The sequence below is a fragment of the Kogia breviceps genome, chromosome 11, assembly GCF_026419965.1.
Source record: "Kogia breviceps isolate mKogBre1 chromosome 11, mKogBre1 haplotype 1, whole genome shotgun sequence".
NCBI lineage: Eukaryota > Metazoa > Chordata > Mammalia > Artiodactyla > Physeteridae > Kogia > Kogia breviceps.
In genome coordinates, this window is record NC_081320.1 from 83,958,084 (window position 1) to 83,975,221 (window position 17,138).

The 17,138-nt window shown below is 38.4% G+C and overlaps 1 protein-coding gene across 31 annotated transcripts in view; it reads left to right on the forward strand.

Moving 5' to 3' along the window:
• The window catches only part of DTNB (dystrobrevin beta), a 280,987-nt gene that overhangs the window by 40,062 nt on the left and 223,787 nt on the right, over window positions 1-17,138 (forward strand). For all 31 annotated transcript variants that reach the window (XR_010835611.1, XR_010835614.1, XR_010835612.1 and 28 more), the window contains exon 4: window positions 1,266-1,479. Coding sequence is in view for 24 of the 31 variants with exons in the window: in XM_067007966.1 (XP_066864067.1) it covers window positions 1,266-1,479 (214 nt within the window). In the remaining 7 variants the exon portion in view is untranslated. The remainder of the gene's footprint in view (window positions 1-1,265; window positions 1,480-17,138) is intronic.

Below are 17,138 nucleotides of genomic sequence, written 5' to 3' on the forward strand. Positions count from 1 at the left end.
TTTTGTCATTTCTGAATAATGACAGTCACATTTATTTCCAATACTTGTACTGATAATTGCTGCATATTTATATAGGTTAGGATTTGAAATACGATAGGAATGATGACTGGGCATTTCTTATTCCCAATATCAGAGGGGAACGGCTTTCAGCATTTTACTATTAAGTAATATGTTTGCTGCAGTTTTTTTGTAGATATCCTTAATCAGATTAAGGACATTTCCAAGTTGTGTGTTTCTTCATTTCTGAAGATAAAGTTTATTTTAAAAGTTTTCTTTTTGATAATGATTTCTGACTTAATTTCATTTTGATCACAGAGCACAGCTTATATGATTTTCATCTTTTAGAATTTATTGGGATTAGTTTTATGACTCAGGATAAGGTCAGTTTTTTTACATGTTCTTTGTGTTCTTGAAAATAAAGCATATTTTCTAATCACTGGGGGCAGGACTTCATATAGTGTCCATTTGCCTGCCTTGTTAGTTGTAAGTTTGTCTATGACTGTACTTATTTTTTTTTTTTGTATGTTTGCTCCGTCACTTGCTAAGAGAGGTGTATTAATATCTCCCACAAAGCCTGTGGATTTGTCTCTTTGAGGTTCTGTTACATTTTGCATTGTGTATTTTTGAAGTTACAAAGGGGAGGCAAAACTTTACCTCTACCCTCTCAGGGTCTCCAGCGGAGCCTGAGAATTAAATTGACATAAGACAGATTAACAGGAGAAAAGCATATGGATTTTTACATGTACATGGGAGCCCCCGTAGGAAAATGAAAACCCAAAGGAGTGAGTAGGCCTAAGTGCTTATATACTAAGTTGAACAAAGAGTGGCAGTTGTGGAAAAATAACTAAAATAGGTCAGGAGACTAAAGATAAGAGTTATTTTAACAAAGTCTGCAGGTTTCACTTAGACTCAATTCACTGGCTCTGGTGATGAGGAAGTTTCTTTCCTCTTGGAATAGGGTGGGCATTTTTCACATGGGACTTTTATCTCCTGCTTTTGGGAAGAAAAGGGGAGGTCAGAGTGTCCTTCTTGGCATCTGCTGTTTTTTCAGGTGTCTTTAGCTCAAACTACTCCGTACGCCAAAGTGGCATATCTTGGGGTGACATATTCTGCCACCCTTCACTATTCTATTAAATGTAAATAAATGTAAAGTTCTTATATCTTTCTGCTGAATTAAAACTTTTGAATTGTTGAAAAAGTTACAAAATAAACACAAAGTTTGTGTTGACAAAATAAACACAAAGTTTATCTTCTTTGTGTTCCAGTCCATCTTGTTGATATCTGGAACATGATTGAAGCCTTCCGAGACAATGGCCTTAATACACTGGATCATACCACTGAGATCAGTGTGTCTCGCCTCGAGACCGTCATCTCATCCATCTACTACCAGCTGAACAAGCGCCTTCCTTCAACTCACCAAATCAGTGTGGAACAGTCCATCAGCCTCCTCCTCAACTTTATGATTGCTGCATATGACAGGCTAGTACCTGCCCTGCTTAATCCATTTTAAGAATGTTTCTCTTCTAATCATCCTTCTTCTGTACTGCCTTGCCAAGGGTTGTCAACTTAGAATCACAGTTAAAATGGAAATAAATTAGTACAAGTCCCTTCTAAAGACTGGTTAAATGCCAGAGTGACTTACTGACTTGGGGCATGTCACATATTAACCTCTGTAACATTAGGGAGATGCACAACACTTGAGACACAATTGTTTGGTAAAATTGTCAGTACCTTAATATAGCTGTTCTCTATTCAGTGAAATATAGCCAAGTTGTACATTGGATTATGAGGCTTTCTATTTGACTTTTAAACTAACTTTTCTTTATTATGAAATAGCAATTGCCTTTGGACTATAGTATCTTGTTTTCTCTTTATTTATGTTTAGGATTCTATTTTAATTTTTTTCAATGTAGAACATTGTGTTCTAAACCTTAAAACAATAGAAGAAAACTAAATGTCCTCCAAATTAAAACAGAAATGAGTTGTTATATTTGTGTTTATGGAGAATTAAGTTGGTATGATAAAAAATAAAAAAGAAATCATAAATGATGGAAGCACAGAGGTTAATATTTATTTTCCGGGAACCGGGAGTTCAGATGTCTGATCCCTGCTGTACTATCAGCAATCTGATTTGGATGGGTTAATTCTCTCTGCTTCATTTTTCTCTCTGTAGGAAAATGAGTTCATATATTTGTAGAATGCTGTTAGTTATACTTTATAATATTGAGGGTTCTGTGAATTAATGGTAAAACCATACAGGTGTGAAGGCCAAGTCACAACATAGGCACTCACTAAATTCACTTTAAAAAAATTAATTAATTAATTAATTTTTGGTTGTGTTGAGTCTTCGTTTCTGTGCGAGGGCTTTCTCTGGTTGTGGCGAGTGGGGGCCCCTCTTCATCGCGGTGCGCGGGCCTCTCACTGTCGCGGCCTCTCGTTGCGGAGCACAGGCTCCAGACGCGCAGGCTCAGTAGTTGTGGCTCATGGTCCTAGTTGCTCCGTGGCATGTGGGATCTTCCCAGACCGGGGCTCGAACCCGTGTCCCCTGCATTGACAAGCAGATTCTCAACCACTGCGCCACCAGGGAAGCCCCCACAGTTTTAGAAGATGTTATCAAATTAGATATTCCATCCATTTAATAAAAAATTATTTAAAGAAATTTGAATTTTTAAAACATGAGTGTACATGCAGCATATGTCCCAGAATTCTAATGCCATTTTTTTAGCAGTTAATCTAGTAGGTTAAGTTTATACTGTCCAAGGAATGACTCTTCTGATCTAAAAACCTTAGTAAAAACCATTATTCTGTGGTGAGTAAGCAGCACCTTGTTGTGACACTGACTCACTGAGTAAGTCAGTTCAGGGCCACACAACACAAATTAATTTTTTTTTTTTTTTTTTTTTGTGGTACGCGGGCCTCTCACTGTTGTGGCCTCTCCCGCTGCGGAGCACAGGATCCGGACCCGCAGGCTCAGCGGCCATGGCTCACGGGCCCAGCTGCTCCATGGCACGCGGGATCCTCCCGGACCGGGGCATGAACCCGTGTCCCCTGCATCGGCAGGCGGACTCTCAACCATTGCGCCACCAGGGAAGCCCCAACACAAATTAATTTAAGAAACTTTTAAAATTCAGAAATAAAAGTCATCTTAGAGTCTAAAAATGATAAAACAGAGATTATAAACTTTGACTCCATAATTGTATGAAGTAAGTACTACAGCTAAAGAAGGGAGGAGAAGAGAGAGTGAAGAGATAGCAAAAGGGAGAATGGGAGGACCAAAGGTAAGGGCAGAAGGTACAGAGGTGTCCTGGGACACAGTCGGAGAAAGCTGGACACAGGCAGAAAGAGACAAAGGAAAAGAAAAAACAGACAGTAAATCAGCAGGAGGGCACACTGAAGAGAACTAGGAAAGCAAAAAGAGATGAATAAGAGTAAAGAATATAGTAGGGCAGGGGTGAGTTTGGTAATTCTCAAGTCATATCCTGTTTAAAATGTTGACCGTGGGCATCAGAATAAATCATCACATCTTTACTAACCTTAAAATCTTTATATGATAAGAGCTTATTTAGTTAGCTCTCCGGAAATTTGAAATCGGCTTTCATGTACTGGAAAAAAGAAAGGATCTGGTTATCAGAATTTTATTTTTGAAAATCAGGGCATTTTGTTGTTAAATACTTCCAAAAGTAGTAGTCTCTTTATAGATTGGCCACTTTGTTATTTGGGCTGGGGAGTCCCTTTGATATGTAGAATTCCTATGATTTTAATTGATCTTTTCAAGCTTTTGTATTTCATAATTTCTCAAAGTTAAAATTTGAATACAGCAATTAACTTAATTATTAAATTCCCTCACCTCGGGACTTCCCTGGTGGTGCAGTGGTTAAGAATTCGCCTGCCAGTGCAGGGGACACAGGTTTGAGCCCTGGCCCGGGAAGATCCCACATGCCACGGAGCAGCTGGGTCCATGTGTCACAACTACTGAGCCTGTGCTCTAGAGTCCACGAGCCACAACTACTGAAGCCTAGAGCCCATGCTCCACAACAGGAGAAGCCACCGCAATGGGAAGCCCATGCACCGCAACGAAGAGTAGCCCCCACTCGCCACAAATAGAGAAAGCCTGTGCACAGCAATGAAGACCCAACGCAGCCAAATATAAATAAATAAATAAATAATTAAAAAAAAATTTCCTCACCTCCAAATTCATAGTCAAATATTTGGTCAGGTTGTTTCCGATTATTATAATAAGATTGTGATACCCTAAAACAATCATTAGGAACAAATAGGATGTAAGACTTTCTCCCTTAAGCATGTCTTTTCTTAGAAATTAATTTTTTTAATACTTAGATTTAAAATATTTCACATTGGACAATTAAAAACATTGAAAAGTATGAAGAATGATATTATAACATCTGTGTGTAGACTTTAATCTATGAAGAATAGCCAAAACATTCTGTTAGCCTCAGTTTTTTCCTCTTTCAGGTCCTCAGTACCACAGTTACAGTACCATAGGTACATTGTCTGGTCTGAAGGTACAACAGGTGATGCTCTAAGCAACATTTTTTTCTTCTTTTTTTTTTTTTATAACAAGGATATCCAAATTCCTAATGTGAGGGATAGGAAACCTTCCTTCCTCTTCTTCAGTTGAGCTGATTTAGTGATTTAGAGCTTGGGATTTATAAACCTCCTTTCTGTTTCCAACCTTGGTGTTAGTTCCACGTCTTCAGCTATAAGCAATAGAAAGCCTACTCAGATGGGCTTTCACAGTAACTGGAGCAATAGGCTCACATAACAGAGGAGCCAGAGACAGGATTGTGGTTGAATCAGGGCCCTGACTGCATTTCTTCTTCTTTTTTTAAAAAAATATTTATTTATTTGGCTGCACCGGGTCTTTAGTTGCGGCATGGGGGTCTTTTAGTTGCGGGATGCGAGATCTTAAGTTGTGGCATGCAAACTCTTAGTTGTGGCATGTGGGACCTAGTTCACTGACCAGGGATTCAATCTGGGCCCGCTGCATTGGGAGCGTGGAGTCTTAGCCACTGGGCCACAAGGGAAATCCCTGCGTGTCTTTATAGTGGTCTTGGCTTTGACCTTCTCTTCTATTAGCTTCATCCTTATGCTGACTTCAAAAAATGCCTGCTACAGCCACTAAATGCTTCCTGTCAAGTCTAGGTTGGGGAGAGAGCCAGTTTTCTTTCAACACTGAACAAAAGTACCTGAGCCTCCCTCCAGATATGTGTGTTTGGGCCATGTATGTGTAAGTGGTAGGCTTTTTAGCTGAAACAAAGGATTTGTGCCTTTGGGGCAGAGGATAGTTAAATTCTCACCCTCACCCTGTGTTGCCTCATTATGGGGATGGTTGGACTAGATATGACGGTGATGACCACAGTGTTCATTACTAAACTCCTTGAAGTGCATTATAAACTTGTGGTTCCCTTTCTTGTTAAATAGTCCTACTCTCCATCCAGTTCCTTAAAACTGAGAGTCATTATAACTCTTCCTTCTCCATCAGCCCGCACATCCAGTCGGTTACCAAGTTCTTTTATTTCTACCTCTTGAATATCCTTCAGGTCTATGTACTTCTCTCCATCCCCACTGCTACCATCCCAGACCACCAGCATCATCTTTCACCTGGACTACTGCTATAGCTTCTAAGTGATTTTTTTTTTCATATACTCTTTTTCCCCTCATTCATTCGTAGAAATAATAAACATCCACCAACCCACTCTCTAACCCAGGAACTTGAACATTGACAATAATTTACATTTATCTCTCCTAACCCATCCCACTGACCTACACTTAACTAAGGCGAACCCTATTCTGATTCTGTATTATCATTTCCTTGCGTCTTAAAAACCATTTTTGTTCACATGTATGGACATAAATAAAGTATTGTTTAATTTTAGATATTTTTACGATTATAAAAAGAGTGCCATACTAATGTACTATTATCTGATTTATTTTTTTCAGCCAGTAACATATTTTAAAGATTCATTCATGTTGCATTTATCTATAGTTCAGTTATTTTAACTGTTATATAACATTCTGTTGTGTTTCTGTACCATTCTGGTGTTTTCCAGAGTTTTGCTCGAAGAAACAACACTGCTTGGAATATTCTTATTTGTGTCCAAGTGTTTCTCTTGGTTCTAAACTGAGGAATAGGATTGCTGAGCTGTGGGGTATATGAAAGCTCAGCTTTACTCTGAACTGATATTTAGAAAGTATAAAATTATTTTTCCTGGGCTTCCCTGGTGGCGCAGTGGTTGAGAGTTGAGCCTGCGCGTCCGGAGCCTGTGCTCCGCAACGGGAGAGGCCACGACAGTGAGAGGCCCACGTACCGGAAAAAAAAAAAAAAAAAAAAAAAAAAAAAAATTATTTTTCCAAATTGTACCCATACATAAGAGATCCTTTTGATTCACATTCTGTAAGCCTTAGAATTCTTGGAGTTCTTAGTTTTTGCTAAATGACATCTCATTGTTATCTTGATTTGCATTTTCTTGATTACTGAGCATGTTCATATGTTTCTTAGCCATATTTATTACTTCTGTGAAATGCCTCTTTGTGTCTTTTGCCCATTATTCTTTTTTTTTTTTAAGATTCCATCTGGTCAAAACAGATTTTATTGTACATTTGGATTATTATGCTTTGATATTATACAACTTTGAATTACTAATGGTAGGTGACATATATCGTACTATGACATATATCATACTATCACACATATCATACTATGTGCTAGGTACTATCCTGAGCTGTTTACATTCATTAACTCATTTAATCCTCACAACAATCCTATATAGGTACTTTGGTTATCTCCATTCTACAGATGAAAAAATGGAGGCTCAGAGAAGTTAAGTGACTTGTCCAAGGTTACACAGCTAGGAGGTGACACGATCAGAATTTGAATCCAGTTTCCAGAACTTGAATCCAGGCTCTACATTATGTTTTTCTACCCATGGTGATACTTGTCCTGGTTTGCCCAGGACTTTTTGGATTTGGCACCAAAAATTCCACCTCCTGGGAACCCCTTCAGTCCCAGGCCACCCAGGATGGCTGGTCACCTTACTTCTGGCTTTCAAACATAGCTTTCCAAGGTCAGCTGTTTTTTAGGAGAGCCATAATTACCTCTACCTTTGTGCCATTCAGTTCACTGATTGCTAATAAGATAGAGGGGTTATGAAAATGACCTTGTCAGGCTCTTGCTATTGAAGTAAAGTGGATAATATATGGAGAAAATCTGTGGAGAGGACAAACCCATTATTCTAGTGTGTTATTTTTTCTTTTTATATTGATTTGTAAGAGTTCTTCCTGTAATTTAGATAACAATCCCTTCTTGATTATGTGTATTGCACATATATTCTCCCAATTTATAGCTTGATTTTTTTTTTACTTTCCTTAAGATGTCTTCTTCATAAAATGTTTTTTAATGAAAAATGTCAAACATATACAAACATAGAAAGAATATTATAGTAACAATGTGCCTGTTACACAGCTTCCATAATTACCAATACACGGCCAGTCTTATTTCATCTATATCCCAGGCTCTCCGCCTCCCTTCTCCCCACTTTTTTGACTTATTTCGAGGCAAATCTCACATGTCGTTATCATTTCATATGTAAATATTCCAGTGCATATATATCTCTAAAAGATGGGATGCCTTAAAAAAATTATTACCATAATGCCCTTATCTCACCTGAAAATTAATAAATATTAATTAATATGTTAACATATCCATTTCACTAATTCTCTTATAAATTTTTATTTTTTATGTTGTTTAATTTGAGACTCAAATAAGGTCCATGTACTGCAGTTGATTTTTTAAAAAATTTATTTATTATTATTTTTTAACACCCTTATTGGAGTATAATTGCTCTACAATGGTGTGTTAGTTTCTGCTTTTTTTAAAAAAATTAATTTATGGCTGTGTTGGGTGTTCATTGCTGTGCGCAGGTTCTCATTGCATTGGCTTCTGTTGTTGAGGAGCATGGGCTCTAGGCACGTGGGTTTCAGTAGCTGTGGTTCGAAGGCTCTAGGGCACAGACTCAGTATTTGTGGCACATGGGCTTAGTTGCTCCGTGGCATGTTGGATCTTCCTGGACCAGGGATTGAACCTGTGTCTCCTGCATTGGCAGGCAGATTCTTAACCACTGCGCCACCGGGGAAGCCCAAGTTTCTGCTTTATAACAGTGAATCAGCCATAAATTTACATATATCCCCATATCTCCTCCATCTTGCGTCTCCCTGCCAACTTCCCCATCCCACCCCTCTAGGCGGTCACAAAGCACTGAGCTGATCTCCCTGTGCTATGCGGCTGCTTCTCACTAGCTATCGATTTTACATTTGGTAGTGTATGTATGTCCATGCCACTCTCTCACTTCGTCCCTGCTTACCCTTCCCCCTCCCCGTGTCCTCAAGTCCATTCTGTACATCTGCGTCTTTATTCCTGTCCTGCCCCTAGGTTCTTCAGAACCATTTTTTTTTTTTTTAGATTCCATATATATGTGTTAGCATACAGTATTTGTTTTTCTGACTTACTTCACTCTGTATGACAGAATAGGTCCATCCACCTCACCACAAATAACTCAATTTTTTCTTTTTGTGGCGAGTAATATTCCATTGTATATCTGTGCCACATCTTCTTTATCCATTCATCTGTTGACAGACACTTAGGTTGTTTCCATGTCCTGGCTATTGTAAATAGAGCTGCAATGAACATTGTGGTACATGACTCTTTTTGAATTATGGTTTTCTCAGGGTATATGCCCAGTAGTGGGATTGCTGGGTTGTATGGTAGCTCTATTTTTAGTTTTTTGAGGTAGCTCCATACTGTTCCCCATAGTGGCTGTATCAATTTACATGTCCACCAACAGTGCAAGAGGGTTCCCTATTCTCCACACCCTCTCCAACATTTATTGTTTGTAGATTTTTTGATGATGGCCATTCTGACTGGTGTGAGGTGATACTTCATTGTAGTTTGGATTTCCATTCTCTAATGATTAGTGATGTTGAGCATCCTTTCATGCGTTTGCTGGCAATCTGTATATCTTCTTTGGAGAAATGTCTATTTAGGTTTTCTGCCCATTTTTGGATTGGGTTGTCTGTTTCTTTGATATTGAGCTGCATAAGTTGATTGTAAATTTTGGAGATTAATCCTTTGTCAGTTGCTTCATTTGCAAATATTTTCTCCCATTCTGAGGGTTGTCTTTTCATCTTGTTTATGGTTTCCTTTGCTGTGCAAAAGCTTTTAAGTTTCATTAGGTCCCATCTGTTTATTTTTGTTTTTATTTCCATTTCACTTTGAGGTGGGTCAAAAAGGATCTTGCTGTGATTTATGTCATAGTGTTCTGCCTATGTTTTCCTGTAAGAGTTTGATAGTGTCTGGCCTTACATTTAGGTCTTTAATCCATTTTGAGTTTATTTTTGTGTATGGTGTTAGGGAGTGTTCTAATTTCATTCTTTTATATGTAGCTGTCCAGTTTCCCAGCACCACTTATTGAAGAGGCTGTCTTTTCTCCATTGTATAGTCTTGCCTCCTTTATCAAAGGTAAGGTGACCATATGTGCGTGGGATTATCTCTGTGCTTTCTATCCTGTTCATTGATCTATATTTCTGTTTTTGTCCCAGTACCATACTCTCTTGATTACTGTAGCTTTGTTGTATAGTCTGAAGTCTGGGAGCCTGATTCCTCCAGCTCTGTTTATCTTTCTCAAGATTGCTTTGGCTATTTGGGGTCTTTGTATTTCCATACAAATTGTGAAATTTTTTGTTCTGGTTCTGTGAAAAATGCCATTGGTAGTTTGATAGGGATTGCACTGAATCTGTAGATTGCTTTGGGAAGTATACTCATTTTCACAGTGTTAATTCTAATCCAAGAACATGGTATATCTCTCCATCTGTTTTTATCATCTTTAATTTCTTTCATCAGTGTCATAGTTTTCTGCATACAGATCTTTTGTCTCCTTAGGTAGGTTTATTTCTAGGTATTTTATCCTTTATGTTGCAATGTAAATGGGAGTTTTTCCTTAATTTTTCTTTCAGATTTTTCATCATTAGTTTATAGGAATGCAAGAGACTTCTGTGCATTAATTTTATATCCTGCTACTCTACCAAGTACATTGATTAGCTCTAGTAGTTTTCTGGTAGCATCTTTAGGATTCTTTACATATAGTATCACGTCATTTGCAAACAGTGACAGTTTTACTTCTTCTTCTCCAATTTGGATTCCTTTTATTTCTTTTTTTTCCTCTGATTGCTGTGACTAAAACTTCCAAAACTGTATTGAATAATAGTGGCAAGACTGGACAACCTTGTCTTGTTCCTGATCTTAGAGCAAATGATTTCAGTTTTTCACCATTGAGAACGATATTGGCTGTGGGTTTGTCATATATGGCCTTTATTATGTTGAGGTAAGTTCCCTCTGGGCCTACTTTCTGGAGGGTTTTTATCATAAATGGGTGTTGAATTTTGTCGAAAGCTTTTTCTGCATCTATTGAGATGTTCATATGGTTTTAATCCTTCATTTGTTAATATGGTGTATCACATTGATTGATTTGCATATGTTGGAAAATCCTTGCATTCCTGGGGTAAACCTCACTTGATCATGGTATATGATCCTTTTAATGTGCTGTTGGATTCTGTTTGCTAGTATTTTGTTGAGGATTTTTGCATCTATGTTCGTCAGAGATATTGGCCTGTAGTTTTCTTTTCTTGTGACCTCTTCGTCTGATTTTGCTATCAGGGTGATGGTGGCCTCATAGAATGAGTTTGGGAGTGTTCCTCCCTCTGCTATATTTTGGAAGAGTTTGAGGAGGATAGGTGTTAGCTCTCCTCTAAATGTTTGATAGAATTCACCTGTGAAGCCATCTGGTCCTGGACTTTGGTTTGTTGGAAGATTTTTAATCACAGTTTCAATTTCAGTGTTTGTGATTGGTCTGTTTATATTTTCTGTTTCTTCCTGATTCAGTCTTGGAAGGTTGTGCTTTTCTAAGAATTTGTCCGTTTCTTCCAGGTTTTCCTTTTATTGGCATATAGTTGCTTGTAGTAATCTCTCATGATCCTTTGTATTTCTGCAGTTTCAGTTGTTACTTCTTTTTCATTTCTAATTCTGTTGATTTGAGTCTTCTCCCTTTTTTTCTTGATGAGTCTGGCTAATAGGTTATCAATTTTGTTTATCTTCTCAAAGAACCAGCTTTTAGTTTTATTTTCTTTGCTGTTGTTTCTTTCTTTTTCATTTTTTTTTCCTGATGTGATCTTTATGACTTCTTTCCTTCTGCTAACTTTAGGGTTTTTTTTGTTCTTCTTTCTCTAATTGCTTTAGGTGTAAGGTTAGGTTGTTTATTTGAGATGTTTCTTGTTTCATGAGGTAGGATTGTATTGCTGTAAACTTCCCTCTTAGAACTGCTTTTGCTGCATCCCATAGGTTTTGGGTTGTTGTGTTTTCATTGTCATTTGTTTCTAGGTATTTTTGATTTCCTCTTTGATTTCTTTTGTGATCTCTTGATTAGTTAGTAGCATATTGTTTAGCCTCTATTTGTTTTTATTTTTTACAGATTTTTTCCTGTAATTGATACCTAGTCTCATAGCGTTGTGGTCAGATAAGATACTTGATCCAATTTCAATTTTCTTAAATTTACCAAGGCTTGATTTGTGACCCAAGATATGATCTATCCTGGAGAATGTTCCATGAGCACTTGAGAAGAAAGTGTATTCTGTGATGGAATGTCCTATAAATATCAATTAAGTCCATCTTGTTTAATGTATCATTGGAAGCTTGTGTTTCCTTATTTATTTTCATTTTGGATGATCTGTCCGTTGGTGAAAGTGGGGTGTTAAAGTCCCCTACTATGATTATGTTACTGTTGATTTCCCCTTTTATGGCTGTTTCCATTTGCCTTATGTACTGAGGTGCTCCTGTGTTGGGTACATAAATATTTACAATTGTTATATCTTCTTCTTGGATTGATCCCTTGATCATTATGTAGTGTCCTTCTTTGTCTCTTGTAGTAGTGTTTATTTTAAAGGCTATTTTGTCTGATATGAGAATTGCTACTCCAGCTTTCTTTTGATTTCCATTTGCATGGAATATCTTTTTCTTCCCCCTCATTTTCAGTCTCTATGTGTCCCTAGGTCTGAAGTGGGTCTCTTGCAGGCAGCATATATGAGGGTCTTGTTTTTGTATCCATTCAGCCAGTCTGTGTCTTTTGGCTGGAGCATTTAATCCATTACCTTTAAGGTAATTATCGATATGTACATTCCTGTTACCATTTTCTTAATTGTGTTAGGTTTGTTATTGTAGGTCTTTTCCTTCTCTTGTGTTTCCTTCCCAGAGAAGTTCCTTTAACATTTGTTGTAAAGCTGGTTTGGTGGTGCTGAATTCTCTTAGCTTTTGCTTGTCTTTAAAGGTTTTAATTTCTCCATCGAATCTGAGTGAGATCCTTGCTGGGTAGAGTAATCATGGTTATAGGTTTTTCCCTTTCATCACTTTAAATATGTCCTGCCACTGCCTTCTGGCTTGGAGAGTTTCTGGTGCAAGATCAGCTGTTAACTTTATGGGGATTCCCTTGTATGTTATTTGTTGCTTTTCGCTTGCTGCTTTTAGTATTTTTTCTGTGTATTTAATTTTTGATAGTTTGATTAATATGTGTCTTGTTGTGTTTCTCCTTGGATTTATCCTGTATGGGGACTCTCTGAGCTTCCTGGACTTGATTGACTATTTCCTTTCCCATATTAGGGAAGTTTTCAACTACAGTCTCTTCAAGTGTTTTCTCAGTCCCTTTCTTTTTATCTTCTTCTTCTGGGACCCCTGTAATTCGAATGGTGGTGCATTTAATGTTGTCCCAGAGGTCTCTGAGACTGTCCTCAATTCTTTCCATTCTTTTTTCTTTATTCTGCTCTGCAATAGTTATTTCCACTGTTTTATCTTCCAGGTCACTTATCCGTTCTTTTGCCTCATTTTTTCTGCTATTGATTCCTTCTAGAGAAGTTTTAATTTCATTTATTGTGTTGTTCATCATTGTTTGCTCTTTAGTTCTTCTAGGTCCTTGTTAAACGTTTCTTGTATTTTCTCCATTCTGTTTCCAGGATTTTGGATCATCTTAACTATCATTACTCTGAATTCTTTTCCTGGTAGACTGCCTGTTCCTCTTTATTTGTTTGGTCTGGTGGTTTTTTGCCTTGCTCCTTCATCTGATGTGTGTTTCTCTGTCTTCTCATTTTGCTTAACTTACTGTGTTTGGGTTCTCCTTTTTGCAGGCTGCAGGTTCATGGTTCCTGTTGTTTTTGGTGTCTGCCCCCAGTGGCTAAGGTTGGTTCAGTGGGTTGTGTAGGCTTCCTGGTGGAGGGGACTGGTGCCTGTGTTCTGGTGGATGAGGCTGGATCTTGTCTTTCTGGTGGGCAGGACTGTGCCCAGTGGTGTGTTTTGGTGTGTCTGTGACCTTATTATGATTTTCGGCAGCCTCTCTGCTAATGGTTGCCGTTGTGTTCCTGTCTTGCTAGTTGTTTGGCATAGGGTGTCCAGCACTGTAGCTTGCTGGTCACTGAGTGGAGCTGGGTCTTAGCGTTGAGATGGAGATCTTTAGGAGAGCTTTTGCTGTTTGATACTACGTGGAGCCGGGAGGTCTCTGGTGGACCAGTGTCCCGAACTCGGCTCTCCCACATCAGAGGCACAGGCCTGTCACCCAGCCAGTGCACCAAGACCCTGTCAGCCACCCGGCTCAGAAGAAAAGGGAGAAAAAAAGAAAGAAAAGGGGCTTCCCTGGTGGCTCAGTGGTTGAGAGTCTGCCTGCCGATGCAAGGGATACGGGTTCGTGTCCTGGTCTGGGAAGATCCCACATGCCGCGGTGTGGCTGGACCCATGAGCCATGGCCACTGAGCCTGCGCGTCTGGAGCCTGTGCTCCGCAACGGGAGAGGCCACAACAGTGAGAGGCCCGCGTACTGCAAAAGAAAAAAAAAGAAGAAAGTTATTAAAATAAAGAAATTATTAAAAATGAAAATAATTAAAAAGTAATACAAAAATAAAAGAAAGTAAGAAAGAAGAGAGCAATGAAACCAAAAAAGAAATCCACAAATGATAACAGGTGATAAAATCTATACTAAAAAATAAATTAAAAAAAACGGATAGACAGAACCCTTGGGCAAATGGTTGAAGCAAAGCTATATAAACTCACACAAAGAAGGATACACATACACACTCACAAAAAGAGAAAAAGGAAACAAAAAAAGTATCTATCTATCTATCTATCTATCTATCTATCTATATATTAAAAAAAAGAAGAGGACAACCAAATCAATAAACAAATCTACCAGTGATATTAAACTCTAAATACTAAACTAAAATAAACATAAAACCAGAAACAAATTAGATGCAGAAAGCAAACCCCAAGTCTACAGTTGCTCCTAAAGTCCACCGGCTCAATTTTGGGATGAATTGTTGTCTTTTCAGGTATTCCAGAGATGCAGGGTACATCACGTTGATTGTGGAGATTTAATCCGCTGCTCCTGAGGCTGCTGGGAGAGATTTCCTTTTCTCTTCTTTGTTCTCACAGCTCCCGGGGTTCAGCTTTGGATTTGGCCCTGCCTCTGCTTATAGGTCGCCTGAGGGCATCTGTTCTCTTTTGGGAAGTCTGAGGTCTTCTGCCAGCCTTCAGTAGCTGTTGATGTAGGAGTTGTTCCACATGTATATGTATTTCTGATGTATTTGTGGGGAGGAAGATGATCTCCACTTCTTACTCCTCTGCCATCTTGAAGGTCTCCCTGCAGTTGATATTCTTTTAAGATTCTTTTAATCTGTAGGCTCTCCCTTCATCTCTCTCTTTTTACCCTAGAGATTACAGTATGTATTCTTGATTTTTCAAAGTCTAAGATTAATTGGTACCATTATTCTCTTTCTAGGTGATGCAAAGGCTGATGTGTTTCTATACCATTTTGGTTTTAGGACACTTTAATTTCATTTACCCATTCTTTTATGTCATTGAGATTGTGTATTTTTATTTTATATATATTTAAAATCAATCAGGCCTTATTAATTTTTTTATACAGTGAGCATCATTTAATTTATAGGTAAACTAAATGATGTTGACTATAATAAAATAGTGTCTGCTTAATTTTAAATATACTAGTTTTGTTGTTCTTCACTTGCTCCTGCATTTTCAGGCTTCCATCAGGAATTCTTTTCTTTCTTCCTGAAGAACACCCTTTGGCATTTCCTTTCTGCACATCACATTGTGGCACGTTGTCTTAATTTTTGTTTGAAAATTTCATTCTCATACTTTAAGAATATTTTCATTTGGTATATGAGTTTTTGGTTGACGGTTGTTTTCTCTCAACATTTTAAGAATATTGTTCTAGTATTTTTTTACTTCCATAATTTCTGATGAGAAATCAATAGTGAATATAATTTTAGCTGCTTTGATGGTAATCTGTCAATTTCCTGTGGCAACTCTTAAGATAGTCTTTATTTTCTTTTCTTTTTTATTTTGGTTTTCAGCAATATTACCATGATGCCAGATGTGTCATTCTTATCTCATAATCCTTAAATATAATAAGCAGAGTTATTGTAAGATCTGTGCTTGTAATCCAATATCTAGGTTCCCTATGGTTCTTTTTGTACTGTTTGCTATTTCTGTTTTTCGTTCATGTCATCTTACTTCCTCTCTGCCTTGTTATTTTTTATTATGTGAGAAACATATTCCAAAATTATTTTTTATTTTTATTATGTACCAGTCATTATATTGCAGAATTATTTGCAGAAATACTTTGAGGCCTAGGATAATGTTTTCCTACAGAGTGTTTATGTTTTCTTCTGCCAGGTGCCTGGAGACCATAACAGTCCAGAAGCACCATAGTTATTTCCAATTCAGCCCATGCGAGGCCCTGTTTTACTTCTGCACACTAGTGCTTTTAGGTGCAGCCTTTGGGCTTTCAACCCAGAGTAATGGGAGCAGGAGTAGGCAGTTTCATCAGGATTCAACATTCCACATCTCTCTTCTAGCCCCTTAATACTATCAAAGAGTTACTACTTCTGTAGTTCAGCCTTTCTGGTGCCCCTCTGAAATCAGAAAATCGCTTGCATGGAAAAAGTAGTTTCAGTCATTGCACTCACCTCCCTGGGCATCCAACTCCTTTGTATTAGGTAACTCAGTTGTTAGTCCTCATTTTCATTAAGGGAGATTAAAAAAATTTTTTCCCATCTTTACTACTTTTTCTCAGAGGAAGAGGTGATCAGAATTAACTAGTCTGCCATTACCAAATATTTCCTCTGTTTTTATTTCTTTTTTCTCTTTTTCGGAATGTTGTCATATTTACTTCCTCTGTCTCCTGTTGTTTCTCACATATGCTTCAATTCTTTTATTTTTTTACTTTATTTGTTTTATTTATTTTTGGCTGCACTGGATCCTCGTCGCTGCATGTGGGCCTTCTCCAGTTGCGTCGAGCAGGGGCCACCCCTCGTTGCAGTGAGCGGGCTTCTCATTGTGGTGGCCTCTCCTGTTGCGGAGCATGGGCTCCAGGCACATGAGCTTCAGCAGTTATAGCACGCGGGCTCAGTAGCTGTAGCTTGCAGGCTCCAGAGCACAGGCTCGGTAGTTGTGGCACATGGGCCCAGTTGCTCCATGGCATGTGGGATCCTCTCGGACCAGGGATTGAACCCGCATCCACCGCACTGGCAGGCGGACTCCCAACCACTGCACCACCAGGGAAGCCCTGTGCTTCAATTCTTTAACTTGCTGCTTTCCTTTTATATTTTTTTATTTTTTAATTAATTAATTAATTTAGTTTTGACTGCATTGAGTCTTCATTGCTGTGCATGGGCTTTCTCTAGTTGCGGTGAGCAGGGGCTGCTCTTTGTTGAGGTACGCAGGCTTCTCATTGTCGTGGCTTCCCTTGTTGTGGAGCACAGGCTCTAGGCGCGCAGGCTTCAGTAGTTGTGGTGCACGGGCTTAGTTGTTCCACAGCATGTGGGATCTTCCCAGACCAGGGCTTGAAACTGTGTCCCTTGTATTGGCAGGCAGATTCTTAACCACTGTGCTACCAGGGAAGCCTTTTCTGCTTCCTTTTAGAAGAGTTTATCAATCTGCATTTCTACTCATTAATATGTTCTTTGTCTAGAGCCATTCTACTGTTTGTCTCATCTGTTATGTTATTTTTTAGC